The 24,872-nt window shown below is 50.9% G+C and overlaps 1 protein-coding gene across 2 annotated transcripts; it reads left to right on the plus strand.

The window, feature by feature from the left end:
- Nucleotides 1–515: 515 nt before the first annotated feature.
- Nucleotides 516–17,896, plus strand: DACT3 (dishevelled binding antagonist of beta catenin 3). Of its 2 annotated transcripts, XM_034438193.3 has the most exons (4): nt 516–912; nt 14,366–14,480; nt 14,692–14,850; nt 15,483–17,896. In XM_034438193.3, exons 1-4 carry the CDS (start codon nt 682–684, stop codon nt 17,126–17,128), a joined length of 2,151 nt encoding a protein of 716 aa, XP_034294084.2. In that variant the 5' UTR covers nt 516–681; the 3' UTR covers nt 17,129–17,896. The 2 variants fall into 2 exon arrangements, with proteins under 2 accessions (XP_034294084.2, XP_034294085.2); XM_034438194.3 differs by lacking the exon at nt 14,692–14,850 and having other exon boundaries at nt 574–912.
- The last annotated feature ends 6,976 nt before the right edge of the window (nt 17,897–24,872 follow it).

The following is a 24,872-nucleotide window of genomic DNA, read 5'->3' on the forward strand; positions in this document are numbered from 1 at the left end:
TTTAAAACGATTTAATGTCCAGGGCGTGGCCAGCCAGGTTCATTGAGCCGAGCGGACCAATAGAGGAATCGCAGGGCGTGGCTTGCAGGCGAGGCAGGGAGGGGAGGGCACCAATGGCTTGAATCAAAAGGCTCGATTATGCAAATCAAGGACGCGCCGCTCGGGGCGGGGCGTTTTATGCAGATGAAGGGCCCAGCAGGTGTGTCAGTAGCTCAGGCTCCGCGGGCGGCGGGATGCAGATCCATTTCTCCAACCGCCCAATAAACATGCGGCGAGGGCGGGTCCCAACGGGCCAAGTTCCAATGGCCGGCCTTCAAGGGAGGACGCCATGCAAATTGAGCCTCCCGGATGAGCCAATGCCCGATCCCTAAGGGGAGCGGGGGGGGGGGAGTCTTTTGTAAATAAAAGCCGAGCGGAGGGAACCAATGGCGTGGCTGCATCGGGCGAGGGCCCAATTGTTTGAATGGGAGGCGCGGCGCTGAGCCGGGGAGGGCTAATGAGAGGCCGAGTCTCCCAATCCGTCTCGGGCGGGCGAGCCAATGAGCGGCGCCATGCAAATGAGGCGGTGACAGCAGCCGGAGCCGCAGCGGCCACCGAAGCGCTTTCCCGGCGCCGGAGCTGCAGCAGGCGCCGCCCGGCCGCCGAAGGGCTGCAGCTGCCTGGCCGGTTGGCGGCACCACCATGATCCGCGCCTTCTCCTTCCCGGCCAGCCCGGAGCGGGGCCGGCTGCGCGCCTGGCTCGAAGGCACCCTGGCCGGCTTGTGCGAGCTGCACTTGCTCCGGGACCGCCAGGAGCGGCGCGTCCGGCAGGCGCTGCGCATCGCCGCCGAGCCCTCCAACGCCGCCGCCGCCAAGCCCGGCAGCAGCGAGCCCGGAGGCGCCGCGGATCCTTCTCCGGAGGAGCAGCAGCTGGTGAGGAGGAGCCCAGCCCAGCCGCCTTCCCTGGGGTCCGGCCTGCGGGGGCGGCAGGAGAGCCAGGCGGGGAGGGATGGGGACCCCCGCCTGGCCCGGGGACAGAGGAGGGGGCGGCAGGAACGCCGAGGGGAGGGGGCCGCCGCAGCCCGCCCTCCTCCTCCTCCTCCTCCTCCTCCCCCTTTTCTGCCCCGGGGAGGGGGTCTTGGACATGCCGGGTGGGGAGGGGGGGGTCTTGCGGCTGTCCCGCAAGGGGAAGGGGCGTCGGGAGATCTCCCGGTTGGGTTGTGCTTGGGGGAGGCGGCTCCTTGCCCGACGTCCGAGGTGGCGAGGCGGATGATCGCGGGGTCGCCTCCGCGGGGCTCCTTTCTCTGCAGTCGGATGAATGGGTCTGGGGGCGGGCAGGATGGAGCAGGAGCATGCGCGCGCCCGTCGGGGATGGGGAGGATGGAAGAGCGGCGCTCGCCCCCTTGCCGCCCCTCCCGCCCCTCGTCCCACCCCCAAGGGGGCTTTCGTGGAAGCGGGCAGCTGCGCCCCGTCGCCTGCCTTCCGCGCTTGGTTGGGCTCAGAAAAGCCCCCTCCCCGCCTGCCAGCCCCCGCCGCCGGGCTGGGTCTCCTGCTTGCAGCAGGCAGCCGGGCTCGCTGATCCATCCGCCGCTGCGGCGGCCAACTCCGCGACCGCTTTGCTGCCAGGGGGGCGTTTCTGGGCAGACTGCTGGAGCGTCTCTGCACCCCAAGCCCCCTCCTCCCCTAGGCAGGTTCCTCCCAGATTGCCAGGACTACACCTCCCATGCTTCCCAGGCGGGCTTAGCTAGGGGGAAGGGTCCAAGCGGCCTCCCCGCGGGACGGGGAAGGCGGAATCCACCCGTGGCTGCATGGAACAACTGTCTGCCAGCTCCCCTTTGCCTTCTCCAGGAAGGCTGCTTGCTCGAGAGGGAAGCGATTCCCCTGCAAAGGCGAGCCCAGGGGGAATCGAGTCGACTCCGGATTAAAACGAAGCTGGACTGGGGCATTCGGAGCGAGGGCATTTGGCATCTGGGTTGCCCGTTTGGCATTCTTGAAGTGGGGGGGGGAGGAAGAGAAAGGGAAAGTGTCCCCAGCAGACGGGTTTGCTGAAATGCGGGGCGACACGACCCCTGGAAGTTCGAAGGAGGATCCAGAGTAGATCCTTTTCTTTCCCGCTCTGAATCATCTCGGAGTAGGTTCTTCTTCCCTCTTCGGTTCTGGTTCACGGGTTCCTATCGGTTGGAACTGGATGGTCTTGCAGCTTTTGTCGGAGAGAAGGTTTCTCATGGCATAGGCTAGCCGGGGGATTCTGGGAGTTGAAGTCCACAGTCTTAAAGTTTATCAGCATGCTGGCCAGGGGATTCTGGGAATTGAAGTCTACATATCTTATAGTGGCTAAGATTGAGAAATGTTCTCCTAGCCTAGAGCAGGCATCTCCAACCTTGGCAACTTTAAGCCTGGCGGACTTCTGCCAAGCTGCCAGGTAATCTGACAGGCTTAAAGTTGCCAAGGTTGGAGACCCCTGATCTAAAATGAACCCTTTGGTTGCCCAGTTGCAGCGGGGAAGCCTGGGTTCCTTGCCCTGCGCTGGAAGAAGCTTTTTACACCAAGGTTCAGCCTTGCTGGCATTTGGCTCTCATCTGACCAGCTGGCTGGGGAATTCTTGGAGTTGAAGTCTGTCAGGCTTAAAGTTGCCAAGGTTGGAGACCCCTGTCCTAAAGGAAGGGGGAAAAGACTCAGAAATATTTCGCTGGTAAAGAGGACACAATAGCTGCCATCAAATCCTTGAAGGGCAGTTTGCCTTGTAGAGAGTTCAAATTTGTTCTCACTTGCTCCAGAAGGCAAGACTAGAACTCACGGAACCGAAAGTGCCAATTAAATATTGGGAAAATCAGATTAAATATTAGGTGATGGCACCCAAGGAGGGGAGTTTGCTTCTTCCCTGGAGATTTTCAAACAGAGGGGATGGTGTCATGAATCCTGCAATTTGCAGTGGGTTGGGCTCCATGACCTCTTGGTTCCCTTCCAATTCTACGGTTCTCTGAGCTGCTGGTCGACATTGTGGGGCCAGCTGGGCACACTTTGTGCGATTGGCATGCAGTGGCCGTTGCTGCCGGACGAAAACTTGGCCACTGCTGGGTTAACAGGTGACCCAGCCTATAACGGCCCAGATGGTGGTTTGTGAACAGATATTGCAGTATTTAGCTAGCAATTCTACTTCTGGGCACAATGAAAGCTTGTATTCTCAGCTTGCTGAATAGTGTTAAGCACCAGGACTGGGTGTTCCTGACAGAGAATTCCGTCTTTGAGAGAGCCTCAAACTCATGCAACTCTGAATTTATCATCTCCTGGGTTGGACTGGCTCTTTCCCATCCTGGTTGCAGAGGATGAAGACAGACAGAGTCCCTTGTTCGGGGGGGGGGGTCTTAAAAGCCATGCTGGAGAGATCTAGAACCCACACGTAGGTCTAGCACGAAGACGGGTCAAGCAAGCATCCTCTGGGCGGACTGAAGAATGGAAAGATCTGTTGATTTCCTAGCAAAATTCCCAGGGCAGGCTTTCCGCATCGGATGTTTTGAAATGTGTGGCATTACTATCTTTGTCACACACCCCACAGCTGAAGGTGATGGGAATTGTAGTCTAAACAGGGTCTCCTCCTGGGAATCCGTCGCCTAAGGACTTCGCTTTGAGTTCCCTACAAAGAAAAGGTTAACTCGAGTCACGGAGACTGAGCTCTGAGTTGGGTGGCTGCATTCCAGTCAGGGGTTTTGGGGAGAGCGGGGGGGGGGGCTGTGTGCTTCCTGCCTCTTTGGCTGTCCTGGTTTTCGGAGTTGAAAGGGATCCATTGGCTAGTCATGTCCAAGACCATTTCTTCCTGTCCTGGGAACAGCCTGTCTGTCTCAGCCCCTTGAAGATGGGTGGACTTCAGTTCTCAGAAGTGGGAATTCTGGGATTGAAGGCCACTCATCTTTAAGTGGCCAAGGTTGATGCTTTGAACCACTCCTTTGCCACCTGCAGATCTGCTGGGACTGAGAATTTGGGGAGTTGGTACAGACCCCCACAATACCATGTATTCTTCCCCTTCCCCGCTTTTAGAAGAAAAATAACCTTCTTTGCCCTGACTTTTCTTCTTCCTTCCTTCCCCATCTCCTCCCTTCTTTCTTTCCTTTTCTGTCTTTCCTTCCTTCTTTCCATTCTCCCCTCCCTCCTTCCCTCTTTTCCTCCCTCCCTCCCTCTCTCCTATCCTCTTTTCCTACCTTCCTACCTTCCTTCCTTATCTCCCCCTCCCTCCTTTCCTTTTTTCCTCCCTCCCTCCCTCCCTCCCTAGAGGGGGTAAGAGATCTGTGTTTACCTTCCTGAGTCTGAAACCCCTCCCCTTGAGCGCCCCCCCACCCCCATGACTCAGTGGCTGTTGCCAGTTTTTCTGAAGCCTAGCTGATCTTCATTCACCACACGGTCATTTTGCAAAGTTGCTTCAGAGGGGTGGATTTGGGGAGTCCTCTGCGGTAGCCAACCTCTGAACCATTGGACTACAACTCCTATCTTCCCCAGCTTCCCCAGTGGTGGTTCTTAAGAGAGCCACCTTTTAAAGTCCTTCGTATTCCTAGGGGAAGAATCCCAGTCCAAGAGCTGAAGTTTACTGGGTAAACTGAAGCGTTATCTTTAAGATTGTCCTTCATTTGTTTCAACATGCTGGGTTTAGGGGGTCTATGGAATGGCCCCCACCTTGGGGGGTGTGTGTGTATGTGTGCGGTGTGAGAGAGAGAGGTCAACCAGGCACCAGGAAGGCCGTGTCAACACCATAAAACTTTGTGCTGGGATGGAGGGAGAAATGGGATAAGGAGGGGAGGACTTTGGGAGAAGGTTGGGATAAGGTCAACCCTGAAAGTATGGCAGGTATGTGGCAGGGGTGGGTAGCGGGTGGGGTGGGGGGGCTAAAGGGCCCTGGGTGGGGAGGGGGACCCAGGACAGACAAACAGGCATGGAGGGAAGAGCCACGGGACAATTTAGGGCAGGGCAGGTAAGGAGAGCGAAGGTCAGAGGAGGAATAACTAACAAGCCTTGCTATGCTCGCTTTAAGGGACCCCCCCCTCTGAAAAACTGCAGCTGGAAGGAGACCTGGGCTTTGGCCTAGAGGAGGTCGCAGTTGAGGGGAGGGGGTTTTAGGCAATGACCGTGTTGGCTTCAATCCTCTGCAGGCAGTCCTTGACCTGCGACCACAAATGGGATCAGAATTTCTGTTGCTGAGCAGGGCCATTGTTCAGCGAGCCTCGCCATTCTGGGACCCCCTTGTGTCATAAGTCAAGGACTCCTGCGGAGGAGCGCGTTGGAGAGGAGAGGGAAGTGCAAGAATTCCCAGGAAAGGAGGTGGGGGGGAGGGAATCTGCTCTTCCTGAGCCTCTTTTTCCAGATCACCCCATTGGCTCAGCTGGGAGAATTTGCAGATGGAGAGTCGGTGTCCCCCACCCTCCGTCCCTCCCTCTGCTCCCCTCCTGTCTGAACGCTTATCTTGGAATTTATGGTGGTTGGGGAGGAAGAGGGTTGGGCCAGGATTGCCAAATGCCTTCCTCATGGAGAAATGGTTGATTATCTCAACAGCCCCATCTGAACTCTCTTTCTCTCCCTCCATCCATCCATCTACCCTATCTATCTATCTATCTATCTATCTATCTATCTATCTATCCATCCATCCATCCATCCATCTCTATCTCTATCTCTATATCCATCCATCCATCCATCTACCCTACCTATCCTATCTATCTATCTATCTATCTATCTATCTATCTATCTATCCATCCATCCATCCATCTCTATCTCTATCTCTATCTCTATCCATCCATGCAGCTAGCCAGCCATCATCTCTCTCTCTCTCTCTCCATCCATCCATCAAATACCCTGTTTCCCCAAAACTAAGACATCCCCTGATAATAAGCCCAATCTGGCTTTTGAGTGCATGTGCTAAAATAAGCCCCCCCCCAAAATAAGCCCTTCTTGAAAATATTTAAACACATGCACAGCTGGTCCCTGCCATTTCCTCTGGTTAGGGAGACAGAGCTGGAAATCAGGTAAGATGGCAAGAGGAGCCCCATCTTACTCCACGCATCCCAAAATAATAAGACCTCCCCGAAAATAAGACCAAGTGCTTATTTTGGGGTTCAAAAAATATAAGACAGGGTCTTATTTTCGGGGAAACACGGTATGTATCCATCTATCTCTATCTCTCTCTCCATCAATCCATCAAATATCTATCTATCTATCTCCATCCATCCATCCATCCATCATCTCTCTCTCTCTCTCTCTCTCTCCCTACCTCCACCCACCCAACCCCATCCTTCTGGGTTCTGTTTTATTAACTAAATAAGGCAGAAAAACTCCATCCTCTTTCTCCTTGCTGAGATTTGTGTTTGTCTTTGCTTTGGTTTTTCTAACATCGTGAAGACTTTAAAAATGTATATAAAATTCAAAATGCTCCAGTTGGTTCTACCATACCATGCCAGGGACCATCATTTGGCTGCTGATCTGGAGAAGTTGAAGGAGTTTTTGGCCAGCCCTTTTGTGCATTTCCCCCCGTTTAGGGCAGCTCTGCTCCAGGTTCTGCCTTGTCTCCTTTGAGTCAGTCCATACAGACGGTGCAGTGATTCAGAGCTTTTAAGAAGGAAGGATAAAAGTTCAGGCCTCTCTCTCTCTCTCGCTCTCTTTCTCTGCCTCTCTCTCTGCATAAACTTCGGCGGGTTGAAATGTTTTGAAGTTCAGCTGTGAATGTGTGTGTGCTTATAAATTGTTTGAATTTGGACGTTGCGGATGGGGAACCCAGCCAGAAAATATTTGCAATCCCAACGTCTATTCTTAAGAGTTCTTTGTGGATTGCTTGTCATTTCCAGGAAAATTAGGAAGGAAAAAAGAGAGCGGGTGCTGGATTGGAAGGAGGGAAAAATTATTTCAGTTTCCTGCATTATAGCTTCAAAGACCAGCCTCTTGATTGAAACTTGAAAGGATCGATAAAAGAGAATATTTGCAGCTCAGGGTTGAAACAAACGAGGGTATCTTGGTGCTCTCTGAGCTTGGAGGTTTCTTGCAGCTGGCTGGGGAATTCTGGGAGTTGAAATCCACAAGTCTTAAAGTAGACAAGGTTGGACACCCTTAGTATGTAGAGTCTCAGCAGTGGGTTGGACTAGAAGACCTCCGAAGTCCCTTCTGACCTCCTTCTTCTTTGTTCTGTTGCTACCACTCACCTCCTTCAGCAGACAAGCTTTGCTCTTGGGCAACACCATTTGGCAAAAGGAAACCCACCTTATTCCCTAACTTAATTTCCATGATATTTAACCCGTTCTTCCGAAATCGAATCTGTGACACTTCCAGCAGGAAAACAAGATGACAAGGAACAAAAGAGGAAAATGCAAATTTCCTCCGTAATTAAGCGCAAAATGCAAAAGAGGAGGTGGGAAGCAGTGGCAGGAAGAGCTTTTAAGCAGAGGGATGGGGGAGGTTTTCTAAATATACTACTCAGGGCACAGGAGATAAGATAAGGTTGACAATGGAGAAGCTTTGATGGGTCTTTCAAGGGAATTTATGACTCTGTAAAATGAGATTGGACAAAGCTTGCCTCCCCCAACCTGAGACCCCTGCGGATGGGCTGGACGTCAATTGAATTCCCATAACTCCAGAGGAGCCTAGTCAAAGGATGATGGGACTACTAGGAGTCCAACCCCTTAGGAACAGTCCTACTTCTGTGACAGGGTTAGGTATTTACGGTTAGATATTTAGGCATTCTTCACCGGTGAGGACCATCTCACAGGAGCCTGGATAACTCAGCAGGCTAATGCATTGTAATTTAACTCCAGCTGTCTGCAATTAGTAAGTTCGAATCTTGCCAGGCTCAAGGTTGACTCAGCCTTCCATCCTTTCTAAGGTAGGTAAATTGAGGACCCGGTTTGTGGGGGCAATAAGCTGACTTTGTATAAATATACAAACGGATGAAGGCTATTGCTTAACGCATTGTAAGCCGCCCTGAGTCTCCGGAGAAGGATGACATATAAATCAAAATTAAAATAAAATAAAATAAAATCTACACCAGGGGTGAAATCCAGCAAGTTCTAACACGTTCTGGAGAACCGGTAGCAGAAATTTTTAGTAGTTCGGAGAACCGGCAAATACCACCTCTGGCTGGCCCCAGAGTGGGGTGGGAATGGAGATTTTGCAATATCCTTCCCCTGCCATGCCCACCAAGCCACGCCCACAGAACCGGTAGAGAAAAAATTTGGATTTCACCCCTGATCTACACTTAGGGTCTCCAACCTTGGCAGCTTTTAAGACTTGTGGACTTCAACTCCCAGAATTCCCCAGCCAGCCGTGCTTATTTGCCCCTCCCCCCTGGATATCCCTGTTATGAAAATGAACCAAACCAGCCCGGAATGCATCCAGCTCTTTATGTCCCTGCTTGCAAGAGGCTGATATCTTTAATTAGCATGTATTAACCCCACCCTGTAATAAAACCAAACCACAGATACCCCGTGGCTTTGAAATCTGAGCAGCTCTTGCCAACAGAAGTCGCCTTCCTCACTTGAGGTCCTGCAGGTGTGCTGGATTGCAACCTCAGTGAATCGGTGCCGGCTGATAACCATGGGCTTTGTAGTCAAGCGCAGCTCGGAGGCACGGCCAGAGTTTAGCAAGCCATGCGTGCTTCTTCATCGGGGTCAGCTTTCATATTTCTTAGTGCAGTCATTTCAGCTATGTTTTTTCAAGCTCTGGTTTTGCAATCGAGGGATCATCCGAGGAATTCGTTCCGATGAAAGAAAAATTGGCAAGAGCTTTGAGCTTTTTTAAAAAATAAAATAAAATAACATAACATAAAATAACGTTCCCGACTTTCAGCTTAGGCAGCCGCCACTGTTCAAGCTTCACTTTTTTCCTCTGGAAAACAGCTTGAGAAGACTTTGTGGGCTCCCCCCGCACAAAAAAACCTTTGCAAATGGAGGAGAGGAAGGGTCTACCTTGCAACCAGGACATCCCAAATGCCTCTTTGGTTAATTAGGAAAAGCACCGAGGCAAAACTGGTGGGGAAAACTCTGCAAAACCGTTAAAATCTGAAACGTGCTTCCTTTGTTCCTTGCACTACAGCACCTGGGCTAAAAACCTGGTGGTTTTCCCAACCAGGATGGGGGGGAAAAAGAATCCTTTTTCAATTTTTTTAAAAAACTACATTTTTATTTCCCTCCTCTGTGGCCTCCTCGGTTCCTGCAGACCACAAGCCTTTTTTTTTTGATTTAAAAAAAAAAAAGTGATTTAAACTTGGATAAAAACTGTCAAGATAAGCAAGTGAGAAAAAAATAGGATTTGTTTTTGGGCCAGAGTAGAAATGATAAATTAGATCAAAGGTGTCCCAACTTTGGCAACTTTTAAGACTTGTGGATATCAACACCCAGAATTCCCTAACTGGGATGGAATTCCTTGGAATTTTCAATCCCCCCCCTTTAAAATAAATGCAAATGCAACAGCTATAAATGAACGTTGCAAATACTGTAGAGTTCTGTTTCTATTTTCCACCTTGACTTTTCTCTTTCCTTGCAAGGAAACCGTATCGCATTCTTGCAATCGTTCTTGAAAGTTTCCCTCCTAATAGCTTCCTGATGTTATTCCTCCTTCCCACCCCTTAGAAGAGAAACAATCTGGTTATTCTGACTTTATGGGTTTTATGCAAGGGTTTTTCAAGGTAATTATATCTCTGCTGCAATTCCAAGTACGATGTGTTTTATAACTCTGGTTTCAACACAGTTAAGTTGTGGGAAATGCTTAGGGAAAGACGGGAATTAGAATCAAAGCAAGCCAGCTCTCACGAAAAGCTGCCCAAAGAATGATGAAATTGACAAGCTGGGATTTGTGAAATTGACTACTAGCACGAGGTAAACGCACCAACGACAGGCTGGGCATAAAAGGGGCGTTTTTCCTTGAAAATAAAATAATCTAGAGAAAATAAGCAGGAATGAAGGACCGTAAACCTGTTTCGGCTAGAACTGGATTGTAAACAAACAGGTGATCCACGTCACAGCTATACTTCTCTGGCCATTTCAAAGTGCGTGCTTTTGTGCTTGCACCATAAGCATTGGGGAGATAATGCAGTGTGTTATTGGAACCACACTTGCGTTTGAGATATTCCTGCTTCTACGGTACTGCATTGGTGTTCTCTGAGCTTGGTGGTTTCCTTGTAGACGTTTTGTTACCAAACTAGGTAACATCATCAGTGCTACAAGGAAGTGGGGTGTATAAAGTGGGGAGGAGGAGGAGAACTGTGAGGTCCTTGGTGCTCTCTGAACTTGGTGTCTTCCTTGCAAACCTTTCATTACCAAACTAGGTAACATCATCAGTGTTGCAAGGGAGTGGGATTTCTTCTTATTTTTATCTACAAGTGGCTTGCCCTATCCCCACTGTTGGTGGGAGTATTCTTGGTGGTTCCTTGATTATGCTGTTGTTTACTATTAGCTTTTTTTGTCTGTGTTGGTAACTCCTCGATTGGGGCTTTGTTGATTGTTGGTCTGGTAGTGTTAATCTTGGTGCTAATCTCTTCTCATCTGGGGTGTGGATTGCTAGGGAAGGGGGCGGTTTTTTGGCCTTTTTGTTTCCTTTTGCGCTTTTCAATCCTCTCTCTTTTTAGTGGCTTCAAAGTAGATCCAGCTCCTAAGATAGTGAGCGACCGAGGAGAGTGGATCCCTAGGGCTCTTTAAAACCTCAGCTAAATCTGAACTCCGGGTTGCTCACAGGAAACGCAGAGAATTCAGAAAGGACACACGGAGACCCAAAAATGGTGGGTTTTTTTTTTTAAGGAGGCAATTAGACTTTCCTGTTTTTTCTTTGAGGACGTTTCACTTCTCATTCAAGAAGCTTCTTCAGCTCTGACAGGATAGTGGGGAATGGGGGAAGGATTTATACTCATTGCAGAGAGCTGGTCATTTGCATCCTTTTAGAGCAGGGGTCTCTGGCGCGGCTTGGTGGGCGTGGCAGGGGAAGGATACTGTAAAATCTCCATTCCCTCCCCACTCCAGGGGAAGGATACTGCAAAATCTCCATTTCCTCCTGATCAGCTGGGACTTGGGAGGCAGAGAATAGATGGGAGCAGGGCCAGTCAGAGGTGGTATTTACCGGTTCTCCGAACTACTCAAACTTTCTGCTACCAGTTCTCCAGAACTGATACAAATCCTTCCATTGCCCACCATCCTGTCAGAGCCGAAGAAGCTTCTTGGATGAGAAGCGAAACTTCTTCAAAAGAAAAAACAAGGAAGTCCAGTTGCCTCTTGAAAAAAAGAGACGACCGTGACCTGGAGGACTGAGAATCTCTACAGAAGACACGGAGGCTGTCATGAGTCAACTGAATGCAATCTATCCATGTCATAGTTGCCATCTTGGACACACACACAGACACCCAGGGGGAGAAAAGGGAGACAAGGAAAGTAGAAGATAAGAAGGAGATATCTCCTCTTCGGAGTCTGTCTTGTAGAAGGAATCAAGTCCCTCCAGGGCAAATTATTTTCTTAAAAGCTTTGAAGGTCTCCTTTCTCATTCCTTATAAGGCAGGGGTCTCCAACCTTGGCAACTTTAAGCCTGGTGGACTTCCACCATTGCTGGCTGGGGAATTCTGGGAGTGGAAGTCCGCCAGGCTTAAAGTTGCCAAGGTTGGAGACCCCTGTTATAAGGGATTTCTTCCGGATTTTGTAACTGGAATCAATTCAACTGCCCCAGGTAAAAAGGAGGTTAGATGTAAATTTTGGCAGGTGAGGGAGCGGATTGGAGGGTCTCTTCCTTCCTAGGCACGTACAAGCAAACTGGAAATGCAAAATCTGGGATGGTTAGGGAACCGGAGACTAAACCTATAGAAGAATGGTTGCAGGAATTGGGTACATCTAGTTTAATGGGAAAGAAAGACCAGCGGTGATACGATGGCAGTGTTCTAAGATTTGAGGGGTTTGCCACAGAGAAGAGGGAGTCAATTTATTCATCCAAAGCCCCTGAAAGCAGGAGAAGAAGCAACGGATGGAAACTGATCGCGGGAGAGAAGCAACCTAGAACTAAGGAGGAATTTCCTGACAGCGAGAACAATTAACCAGTGGAACAGCTTGCCACCAGAAGTTGTGAGTGCTCCAACGTTGGAGGTTTTTGAGAAGAAATTGGACAGCCATTTGTCCAGGATGGTATAGAATAACGGTGTCCAACCTTGGAAATGTTAAGACTTGTGGGCTTCAACTACCTATACTGGCATATCTTAGCTAAAGCTTTTGTGGCGTGTCAGAGAATTCTGTGCACAGGGCAGACGGTTATGCAAGAAATAACCAGAAGAGAATACATTTTCCGTGAGTGGAAATCCACTGGTTAGGTTGAGATAAAACAAGCAGCTATGGATAAAAGCTGAGCCGGGAGAAGTTTTCTTCCATGACCTCATCCAGACAATTTGGAAGCAAAACTCCTGCTGAGCATAACAGCTGATAGGGAGCAACAGACGGGAATTCAGCGGTAGAGCTGAAAGGAATCTGCTGAACCCGTGACCACAGACTGGCTTAAGGGTGCTGCACATTCTTCTCCGATCTGCTTCCTTCTTTATTTGCCTTACATCAGTATTTCTCCACTTGAAAGATGTGAGGACTTCAACTCCCAGAATTCCCAAGCCAACCTTTCCCCCTTGAAGATGTGAGGACTTCAATTCCCAGAATTCCCAAGCCAACCTTTCCCCCTCTGAAGATGTGAGGACTTCAATTCCCAGAATTCCCCAGCCAACCTTCCCCTCTGAAGATGGGAGGGCTTCAATTCCCAGAATTCCCAAGCCAACCTTTCCCCCTCTGAAGATGTGAGGACTTCAAGTCCCAGAATTCCCCAGCCAGTTTTGAGGAATTGAAGCTGAAGTCCACCGATCTTAAAGTGGCTGAAGTTGAAAACTCAATCTCCCTGGCTCCCACCACAATTAGTCCACAAGCAGGTTTCCACGTTTTCTAAATCCAATGCCGGTCTCACTTACGAAACCTGAACTAGCCTGAAACTCTGTTCAAACGCAGTGGTCAGTGTGAGAAAAAGCCACACAGGTTGCCTTCTCCTCCTACCCTGAGATCATCTCCGGATGAAGCCTCCCTCGCTGGTGGCAACCTGGGTGGACTTGTGGCCCCCTTGCCTACCAAGCCAATGCACGCCCTCTCCGAAAGAGCACCGGGGTTACGTGCCATAAACACTTGAAATGCTTACCACCGGAGCTGTCTGAAATATTTGGACGGGATAATATGGTGGAGATGTGTTGTGTCTCGGAGTTCCTTTACTTTTGTGCTTTTTTGTTTTTTTGCTTTTTTGCTTTCTTTTGCTGTCCACCAGACTTCCTCCAAGATTTGGTGGTGATTCCCTCCAATCTTTGCCATCTCCGGTTAGCTTGGCTGGATGGGGAGGTCCGAAGAGCTTTGTGGTTGCCAACAGATGCTACTTTGTGATTACAGGCACACGCAGGCCCACACACACGTAATTTGGGCCGGGTGAGAATTTCACCCCATTGTTTTCATGTCCGGAGTTTGACTGATGCTCCAAATGAGTCGTTTTTGTCCCTGAGGCCACCATCTGTCTGAAGGTCAAAAGCTGCCCCATAGCTCCCCCCTACCAGCTTCCTTCTTTTCCCAGCCCCTTTCTCTCTTTCACAGCTACACATCCACCCCTAGACAGATACCCAAACACACACACACACACACATACTGTCTCTCTTCTGGAGACCAAGATCTCCATCTTCCATCTGGCGACCACAATAATGCTTGTGTGTGTGGACTGCTGACCTCATCTACCTCTGGGAGCTCCTGCGTATGGAATCTAGTTTGGCTTGTAAGGAAAAGGGGTCACAACAAGGAGAAGATACACAGCTCTCCAAAGAGTCTAGTTGTGTTGAGTCTTTGAGGAGAGAGCGATGGGGAAGGAAGTGATTGTGGGTCCATCCCCCTTCCAGATTTCTGGGCTAGGAGGTTGTGTTGATTGCCCTGATTTTTGGGGGCAGCGCAGCAGTGATTAGTGCATCAAGTAGATATCACAGCGAGGTGATACCTACTCAATGTACTAATCATACACTGAGTAAGTATTACTACGTTATCATATATTGTATATAATCATTGAGTATATACTGTATCTACTACAGTAATCCTAGCATTGAGTATATACTCAATGCTATTATTACCACTACTACTAATAAATTATTATTATCTATGACTGGACAGCCATTTGTCTGAAATGGTATAGGGTCTCCTACTTGAGCATGGGGATGGACTAGAAGGCCTCCAAGGTCCCTTCCAGCTCTATTCTATTCTCAGTGTATGATACCTACTCAATAGATACCTACTATGATACTATAGATACTACTATTTAGATACTACTATACCTACTACAAACGAAGAAGCAGTAATATCCAGTTTTCTGAAACTGATGACTTCTCTGCTTTTCCTAGGATGCCCTTCCTGAGCTGATGTGGGAAATGGAACAGCAGCTGGGCTTATTGCGACTGTACGGCAACGAGAAGGCGTGTGGGGAGGCAGTTGAGACAGACAGCTGGCCTAGTTCAGGTATGGGGAGAAGAAAGCATGGCATCTGCCTGATACATGGTCCTCTGTTGGGGTGGCCGGACTCGGTTTGCCAGTTGGGTCTCCCCTTGTTCCTTCCCTCCTTCTATGGCTGGTGTCAGAAGTGGGATCACGGGCACTTTGGCCATCCTTGTATGGCTGGAAAGTTGAGGGTCCCAGGAGGCCAGTAATCTAGATGCCACTTCTTCACCAGGATTCCACGAGGGTCAACAGTCGGCCGTGGCCTCTGATTCGCCAGCTTCTGGATTTGAAGATTCTTCGTCCAGCATCCCATCAGCATCCGGGTCCTATTCCCGGATCGGCCACTTAGAATCCCACCTTGGTTATTCCAACGAGCGTCCCAAATCTGTAGGTAGGTAAGAGGAAGAGGGTGTGTTGATGGGGCACCCGGCTAGTCCTGGGGTGGGAAAAGGTAGACCTAAGAAAGGAGAATATTTGTAGATCAGGTTTGAGTTGAGGGATCCTTGGTGATCTCTGAGCTTGGTTGTTTTCTTGCAGATGTTTCATTGAGTAGATACGTCATCAGTGTAAAAAGGTAGTGGGATTGGAGGGGAGAGGAAGAGGAGGACTGTGGGGTCCCTGGTGCTCTCTGAGCTTGGTGGAGTTCTTGCAGATGGTTCATGATGGAGGAGGAGTGGGGAGGAGGAGAAATAGAAGAAGGAAGAAGAGCAGCAGGAGGAGGAAGATGAAGATGGAGGAGGAGGAGGAGGAGGAGGAGGAGAAGGAAGAGGAGGAAGGATGGTAGTCATGGTCCTTGGTGGTCTCTGAGCTTGGTGGTTTTCTTGAGCCAATCAGCACTGATAGTGTTACGTAGCTTGAATAATGAAATGTCTTAACGAAAACAACCAAGCCCAGAGAGCCCCCCGGACTCCTCAAAGGGAGACTTATTCAGTGAGGACGATTCCCTGCGACAACTTCGGCATTCGGAGCTCAGGGGTCCAGCTCCCCACCTGCCCAGCTCTCTCTCTCTCTTGCCTTCCACAGGGGACGTAGCCAACAACAGCAAGGAGAGGACCCAACAGAGCACTATGCCACGCTCCTTCTCAGCCCCCTACAACTCGTCCCAAGAGCAGTCTGCCGAGCCACTACCCGCCTGCTTCACCCCAGACCCTTTCTTGTACCCCAGTCCCCTGCATGCGGTGGCCCTGCAGAGCCCCTTCTTCCAGAGCCCCCTGTATGAGGACCCCGCCTTCTCCTCGGCCGCTTCCCGGGCCTTGTCCTATCCGGAGGATCCCGATGGCAACTTGGAGGCCTACGGGAACGACTTCCAGCTCTACACGGAGGCAGCTTCGCAGGGCCAGCGGGTGGAGAGCTACATCTCGCGCCTCCTCCGTCGCCGCAGCCAGCTGGTCAGAGGCAGCAAGCCCCGGACGAGCCTTGGCTCAGAACCGCCGGCCAAGGGTGGCGTGGTGCGCCAGAGCAGCCTCTGCAAGCGACCCTCCGAGCTGCTCTCTCTGCAGGCTGAACGCAGGCACCCTCCGGCCATGGAGAGGGGCAGTAGCACCCCTTCGCCCTGCGGCCATGAGGGGGGCACCGCTGCCACCACTACCCGTGTCTGGTCTTCGTGGGATGCTGCGGCTGAGAGAACTTTGGCCGCCAAGATGGTGGCGGATGACTTTCACCCGCCTCCATCCAGTCTCCGGAAGCCCCCTAAGCTGCAGGCATTGGCCCAAGGGAGGTCTCCCTCCATAGACCACTACGACACTGTCTACCCCTCATCGCCGCTGTTGGACAGGGAGGATGGGTCCTCACGGGGAAGTGGCCAGGAGCCAGTCTCCTACGAGTCGGAGGAAGGAGGCTGCTTGATGGTGAAAGCCCAGTACATCCCCGCTCAGCAGCCCCCCTGGGCCCAGCAGGCTCACCGGGCGGGCAGGAAGAAGCCCCCACCCCTGACCAAAGGCCGCTCGGTGGAACTGTCGCCTGAGCGGGTCCCTCTGCTGGTGAGGGAACGGCCACGGGTTGCGGCCCCAGCCAAGAAGTGCCGCTTTACCGATGACGGGAGTGAGGGGGCTGGGAGAAAGGGTGGAGGGAAGAAAAGTTCCCCCAAATCCAAGAAGGCGGCGAGGTCTCAGTCAGAGAACAGCCTCCTGAACAGGTCCAGGCTGAAATACGGGACCGTGGACCGAGAGGAATCAGCGCAGAAACAGTCCCGGCAACGTCGGTTGCAAGGGAATGCGGGCAGTGGCTACCGCAAGTGGAGCTCGACGGCCGAGATTTCTCAAGAGGAGCTGTCTCCCGGGAGCACCATGGAGCCGCCACGGGGCCAACAGGGGCCAGGTCCTGCAGGGTACACCTATCCGGGCAGCGACTCCGAGTGTTCGGGCGAGCCAGCCAGGAGGGCCCCCGTGTGCCGCCTGGAGGAGGGCCTGGTTGGCGGAGACAGCGAGTCCAGTATGAGCGAGGGGGATTCGCCACCACCGTACAGCAGCGGCGCGTCCAGCGATACGGACGAGAGTGGGGGTCTTGTGTGGCCACAGCAGCTCTCCCCGCAGCTGGTGTCGGCATCTGGCCCGGGAAAGGCTACCAGTGGGCAGCCCAAAGTCTTCGTCAAGATCAAGGCCTCTCACGCACTCAAGAAGAAAATTATGCGCTTCCGATCCGGCTCGCTCAAAGTCATGACGACGGTGTAAGGGAGCAGAGTCAGTTCCCGCCACATTCTGTCGGCTCCCCAACTGTCTGCAGGGGGCGGAAAGTTCCCCTTGAATGTGTCTCATCTTCCCTTTCAGCTGCCAGCATCCAGCTAGGTGCCAGCCCAGGGGCTGCTCAGCTTTACGTCTGGGCTGGAAGGAAAAACACTGGAAAAAATGACGCTGCCTTGGATGGAGGAAAGATTTGGTCCGTCTTTCTCTCCTCCGGCTGCACGGAAACTGCTGAGACTGGCACTTCCTGGCTGCCCCTCTTGCTAACTCCATCCGTTCTAAAAGGAGAGGTATTTATTATGGCTTTCTTTTTCTTCCTTCCTTCCTTCCGTTCTTTTCTTCTTCTTTTCCTTCCTCCCTCTCTCCCTTCCTTCTTTCCTTCATGCCTTCTTTCTTTTCCTTCCTTCCCTTTTCTTTCTTTCTCTCTTTCTTTTTCTTCCTTCTTTCTTTCCTTCCTGCCTGCCTGCCTTTCCCCCTACCTCCTCTTCCTTTCTTTTTCTTCCTTTTTCTTCTTCCTTTTTCTTGCTTTCTCCCTCCCTCCCTTCTAACCTTCCTCCCTCCTTCCCTCTCTCACTTGGTTTCTTCTCCCTCCCTCCCTCCTCCTCCTTTCTTCTTTCTTCTTTCTTTGCTCGTACTTCTTCCAGAGTTCTCGGAGTCCACGTTTTTGTTTTAAGACTCTGAAAATTGAGTCCACCCTGCCGATCTTGTATACAGATAGTATTTCTTCTCACTGTGTAAATAAAAATCTATGGTTTTGTTTGTGTGTGTTTTCCTTGACAAGCTCCTGGAATAAATCTTCGGTTCAGCAACCTGGGTCCCAAAAGGAACGTTTCAAAAACCAACTCTTTAAAAGCTACAGTACAGTTAAAAAAAACCCCAAAACCCTTCTTGCAGAATCTCTGTCTCACCGCCTGGCCCTCCCTGAAAGCCTCTTTCACCTCCGGGTTGACCTCCCAAATGTTTGGGCTAAAAGGGGGCACCTTGGACCCCAGAGGTCTCTCGTGATTGATCCCTGCTTCAAGCTGGAGAGACCTGAACTTCCTGTTTTAGCCCATAAAGTCCAGCAGGCCAAATCTTCATGAGGCCCCTGCAAATCCTGCGCTGGCGCAAAGAACAGACAAGCAAAGTTGAGAAGTCCCCGAGGGTTAAGCTCCTAGCTTTGTTGATCAACTTATAAGTCTCAGCCGAATCCCCCAAGGATCTCTCCATCTTGTCAGTACAGGGGACCTGCAGGGATCCTGAAAGAGAGGCTGATGGTCCCACCACGTCCAGTGGCATCTTCAGCAAAAAACAATTTTGCAAATAATAAATTTTTTTCTTTAGGTTTCCCCACCGCTTGAGACGTATTTGCAGGGGTCTCCAAACTTAGTAGCTTTCCTGGCTGAGGAATTCTGGGAGTTGAAGTCTGCAAGCCTTAAAAGTTGCCAAGTTTGGAGAGCCCCGATTTTAAGGGATAGCAACTGTCAGCCCAGGAATTTGATCTTTCCTAAACAAAAGTTGCTTCTCTCTGTTTCGCTGAACTGCACCGCTCTTTGGCATGGCCGCAGATTTTGTGAGTTTGCACCAAGGCCAACACAAAGACACACACACACACACCCCTGTCCTACAAGCAAATAGCAAGGAAGGGTTTGATCTGTCCACCCAAAGTCACTCAAGGAAGATGAAAGGGAAACGCTACTGCAGTTAAAAGCGTTGGGTGGCCTGCGTGGGTTACTCAGTGGAGGAGGATAGATTCCTCGACTTACGACCACAATGGACCCCATAATTTCATAATTGCTAAGCGAGTGGTGGATTCAGCGAGTTTCACCCCGTTGTATGCTCTTCCTTGCCGCCGTTGTTAACTGAATCCCTGCAGCACTTAAGTTAGTAAGACGGTTGTTCGGAGTCCCTCGACTTTTGCTTCTCAGGAGGTCACCAAAGGGGATCCCGTGACATGACCCCCCCCCAAAAAAAAACCCCTGGGACACTGCGACCGTCATAAATACGAGCGTCCGAATTTTGATCGTGTGACCGCCGGGATGCTGCAACGATTGTAGGTGTGAAAAAACGATCCTAAGTCCCTTTTTTTTGCAGTGCCGTTGTCACTTTGAACTAAAGGAACTAAAGGAATTGTACGTCGGGGAGTACCTGTGTCCCACTGACCTTGAGATAGTGAGAGGTGGACCTTCTCTGGAATCTCTCTGGGTCTCCTGGTTGCAAACACATACCCCCAGAGTCGTACCACTGCTCAGCTCCCAGTTTGCATCCCAGCAGGAACCCCTCCTTCCCCACTGAGCTGCCTGAGAGCTCAGCTCCACTTTCCATCTGGCTATCTAGGGTCCATTTCTCCCCCCCCCACCTGCAACCCCTCCCCTCTCCCCCTATACACACACACACACACGGGGCCCCTCCCAGGCTCCCTTCTGCTTCCAGCTCCAGCAGCCTGGCCGGCACAGAGGCCCTTCCTTATGAGAACCAGATGCTGCCCCCCACTCCCCCCCAGAAAAGACAGCCAGTGAGGCTTTCCAAATGTTTTCCCCAGGAACGAGGGGCACTTCCCCCCTCCCCTCCCCTCCCTCCCTCGTTTGGTGGGAGGGGGAGCTGGCTGGGCGGCCTCTTCCTCCCACCCCCTTCCTTGGGAGCAGCCCCAGTTCAGCTGCAGTTATTTTAAGGGTGAGCTTGGATGGGATGTCTTACTCCTCCTTCTCCCGCTCCTCCTCCTCCTCTCTGCAAATCACACACACACACACCCCTCCTATCCCTGATGATGTTATCTAGTTGGGTCATGGAACGTCTGAAAACAAACAAGCAAGCTCAGAGAGCATCCAGGACCCCACGGCCCACCTCTTCCTCCTCCTCCTCTTAACCAGTAAGAGTGATTAATCCATGGAAGAGCTTGCCTCCAGAAGTCGTGGGCGCTCCATCATTGGCGGTTTCTAAGAAGAGACTGAACAACCGTTTGTCTGAAATGGTGTAGAGCAGTGTTTCTCAACCTTGGAAGCTTGAAGATGGGTGGACTTCAACTCCCAAAATCCCCCAGCCAGCAACGCTGGCTGGGTGATTCTGGGAGTTGAAGTCCACCCATCTTCAAGCTTCCAAGGTTGAGAAACACTGGTGTAGAGTCTCCTGCTTGAGCAGGGGGTTGGACTAGATGACCTCCAAGGTTCCAACTCTTGTTATTCTGCTTCTCCTCCTCCTCCTCCTCCCTTTGCTGCTTTCTCTCCCATCTTTTCCACCTTCCTTTCCACTCCAAGAAGAAGATGTCTGATCAGCAACTCAGGCAAGGGGTGCAACAACGAACCTCTTCTGGGGATTTGGGGGGGGGGGTAGGGCTTCTTTCATGAACCCGCATCCAGCCGAGCCCTTCGGGGAAACCCAGACCGACCGAAATCTGAGCTGGAGGAAGCGAGAGGGGCGGGGAAGCTTGTCGGCAGCCCAGTTTTTTTGGTGCTGACTTGAACCTGGCATGGGGACAGGCAGGCCTCTCCTAATCTTTTCCAGATGGGAGACCAAAGACCCCCACCCCCTCTTCCTTTTCTCCCGTCTTACTCCACGGCCCGAGGGGGCTTCTCCCAAACCAGCAATTGCTTAATATTAGGAGGGTTTGCAAAGCGGAGAAGGCCATATAAAGGCCTCCCACCCACCCACCCGCAGCCGAAGCCATAAAACGCCCTGCTCCTTTGCTAAAACAGGAGTGGTTAAAAGTTTCACAAGGCGGAAGGGGGGGGGGGTCTGCCTATCCGCTGGACAGGATTGAGCAGGATTGTTTTGAACCCTCCTGAATGCACCAGGAAAGCGTGCTGGGGGGGGGAGGAGAGGGGGGGTCACCCCATAGCATTCGGGGTTCAAAGCTGGGTGATGGCTCAACGGACGGACGATTCGAATTTTGCAACGATTTGAGGACGGGGCTGCCTGTTGTGGGTAAAAGGCAGCAGCCAAGCGGTTGTGTGTTCTTTGGCTCAACAATTGAGGGGTGTGTGTGTGTTTATTTTTGGTAATTGCAGGTGGTCCTGAACTTATAACAGTTCGCTTAGCGACCATTCGAAGTTAGAACGACACTGAAAATAGTGACTTGCAACCGTTTTTTTCACACGTACAACCGTTTCAGCAAAATTCAGAAATCTTGGCAATGGACTCGTATTTATGACGGTTGCAGTGTCCCGGGGTTACGTGATCTCTTTTGCGACCTTCCGACAAGCAAATTTAATGGGGAAGCCAGATTCACTGTTATTCTAACTTCACAATTGCAGTGATTCCCGTCACAAATGTGGCAAGCAAGCGAGGTGGTAAAATTTCTCAAAATTCACTTAACAAACGCTTCACTTAGCAACAGGAACGTGGGGCTCAATTGTGGCCGTAAGCTGAGGACTACCTGTGCCTTCCTGGCCATGCAAGGAAACGAATCGGTGGCAACTTCAGAATTGCAGGAAATGGGTGGGAGGGAACCGATTCCTCTGGCATTCGTGAATCCTGCTGCATTGCTACAAAGATATTTAACCTGGTTACTCTGTTGACCCATTTCTGGACCTGCAGAATGACCCTAACGAAAGTCAGTTTGCACAAACCATGAAGCCCCCCACCCCTCTTATCTCGGTTTCTGCCAGCCAAGCTGCCCACCTCATGCCAAACGCCGTCTCCAGGTCACACCGCCCTGGGGAAAGGCCCTGGAGGAGCCGAGCCTTGGTGGGAGGGGGAGCTGGAGAGGATTGGTGGACCCCACCTTTCCCCCCCTCCACACCCACCTGCCGGGAGATGCTTGTCTTCCTCACCCACCAGGCAGAAGGATGCGGGTGCTTGTGGCAGGGTTGCTATGGCGACGGCACCAACCAGCCTCATCGTCTGGAGATGCTGAGGAGTCAGCTGAGGATGAGTGGAAGAGCCAAGAAGATGGGGAGAAGGGAATGGGGGGGAGGTTAATTTCTCCCCCCCCCCCGGCCTGGATTTTATCTAGCAGTCTTCTTGGCAAGCAACCTTCACTCTGGAAAGGCTGCAGAAACCAATCAGACCCCCCCTCCCCACCTTAAGCAAGAAAGGCTAAGATTCTAGTCCACATGATGCACTCTGTGGGCGGAAGGGATGGGGGCCCATTCTCCAGCAAAAGAGGATTTCTCCAGCCTGCTGCTGTGGAGAGGGAGGCCTTCTGGGCGCTGCCACTCAGCCCTGGTTTGAAGGGGTTGGCGAAGACGAGGCTGAGCCCTCCAGTGGGCGCTTTCAAATGATCCACCCTGGGAAGGAATGGCAGGGATGCTGGGAGCATGTGCAGAGTGCCTTTCTCCTTTGGCTTTGAAGCCAAAGTTTGTTTTTGTTCCTATGGTTCTAAGGGCAGAATCAATATTTTTCTATCTCTGTGTGGCCCAGAGTTTTTCAAGCTGCAGCAGTTTAAAATGCTTGGACCTCAACTCCCAGAATTCCTCAGCCCGCTCTCTAGGGAACTCTGGGAATTGAAGTCCAAGTATCTGAAAGTTGCCAAGGTTGAGAAACACTGTTGCATCCTTCCTTCCTTCCTTCCTTCCTTCCTTCCTTCCTTCCTTCCTTTCCTTCCTTTCTTTTTCTTTCTCTCTTTTTTCTTTTCCTTCCTTCCTTCCTTCCTTCCTTCCTTCCTTCCTTCCTTCCTTCCTTCCTTCCTTCCTTTCTATCTCCCCCCTTGCCTCCCTCCCTCCCTCTCCGCCCCCATCTATCTGGTGTCTTTTCATTCACCCACTCCCATATAACGTAAATATACATGCAGAACGCATGCACCCCAAAACTACCAGCGCCGCCTTCAAAATCTGGGGACACTCAGCAGAATGGATAAACCTTTGCTACTTTTGCATTCTTCTTTTTCTGAAAAAAGCAGGTGAAGATTTGCCTGCTGGTAGCTCTAAATACCATCACCACCACCCTGGCTCCATAGCTGAAAAGGATTTAAGCTCTCTTTTGCCTCAATGGCCCCATTCTGCAGGTAGACTGCCCTGAATCACAGTTCTCGTCCTCTTCAGAATAAAATGGCTGAGTTTCGGCCTCTCCTTTGTGCCTGCCTGACTCCGGCGCAGCCCTCCAGTCCTTCCCCGTCCCGCTGTCTGGCAAAGCTCTGATCTCTTCCAGACGCTGCCCCAAGAATTTCCTCCTCCCCCCCACCCCCTGGTTAATTTTAGCCCCCCTGCAGCACCCTTATCGCAGCTGGCCGAAGGAGAGCCAGAGGAGTGTGCACACGCGTGTGGCATGCCTGAGCCAAAGGCAGACACATGACATCAGGTCAAAGGAACTGAGCGCTCTCATCTGGCTTCGATCAGAATCTGATGCAGCTTGCACAGAGTTGCAGCACTTGTGCAAAAGAACTCCACGCCCAGAGAAAAGGGAGACACACAGAGACACACTCAGCTGCCTTCCTCCGTGTTGGAGGCAGAGAGATCAGAACCCAGGATGTCTGGAAGAGACAAACGGGGATTTAACCCCCCGGGGATTAAAAATCTCCCCTCTACAGGTAGTCCTCCATTTACAACCGTTCATTTAGGGAGCGTTCCAAGTTACAACGGCACTGAAAAAAGGGACCTATGACCGTTTTTCACACTTACGACCGTTGCAACGTGATCAAAATTTAGACCCTTGGCAGCTGACTTGTATTTATGACGGTTGCAGTGTCCCGGCGGGGTCTAGGAAAAAAAAAATCTGACTTAAATGCAGAAATATAATTCAGTGTGTTCTTGCATGACCATTGTGTTTGATAATCTTAGCAACTTTAAGATATGTCAGAGGTCTTCAAACTTGGCAGCTTTAAGACTTGTGGACTTTGATTCCCAGAATTCCCCAGTGGGCATGCTAATGAACTTTGAGATGTGTGGACTACAACTCCCAGAATTCCCCAGCCAGCACACTATTGAACTTTTACTGCCTGGGGAATTCTGGGACTTGAAGTCCACAGATCTTTTAAGTCACCAAAGTTGAGAAACACTGCATTACCAGGTGATAAGAATCAGGCAAGCCACATATTATATGAGCTCAGAAATTCCCTTTTGCTCATTCAGGTCTAGCAAGTTGCCTGATCTCCAAATTTGGTAGTGGAATCGAATTTCAGAGGCTGGCAAGAATTTTCCAGGAATATTTGTTAATACTCTTAAGTAGATGCCTTCCATGGGGTGATTTTCTTGCCTGCTCTGCCCTCCTGTGGCCGACATCAGCACTGCACCCAAGATTGTTTTTCCTCCCATAAATGATGCTAAAATCCAACATCGCTGGCAGAATTTTACAAAATTCTGCAGAATTTTATTCTGAACAATCTTTGTCCACCTGTGATATCCCGAGCTAATTTTCACCCCCTGCCTTTTGTCTTTTTAAAAATAAAAATAAAAAAAAGCATAACATAGAGAAATACTATCTTTTTTGATTGGTACCCTAAGCCAACTTCCTATGAAACTCGGTTAGTTCTAACCTGGCAAAAGACATGGGATGCTGGGACCATTGTACATACACCCCGGTCACGAAGCACCTGAATTGGGATCACATGACTGTGGGGGTGCTGCCACAGTCCTAAGAGCGAGGAACGGTGCAGGGTCATTTTTTTTAAAGCACCACTGTAACTTTGAATGGTCACTAAATGAACAGTTTTAAGTCAAGGACTACCTGTCGAGGGCTCTCAATGCGGTGTTTCTCAAAGTTAGCAACTTGAAGATGTGTGGATTTCACTTCCCAGAATTTCCCCAGCTAGCCTGGATCTTGAAGTCCTCACATCTTAAAAAGTTTACTAGCATCCTGCCTGGGGAATTCTGGGAGTTGAAGT

The sequence above is a fragment of the Pantherophis guttatus genome, chromosome 10 (assembly GCF_059756535.1).
Source record: "Pantherophis guttatus breed Tessera chromosome 10, ASM5975653v1, whole genome shotgun sequence".
Taxonomy (NCBI): domain Eukaryota; kingdom Metazoa; phylum Chordata; class Lepidosauria; order Squamata; family Colubridae; genus Pantherophis; species Pantherophis guttatus.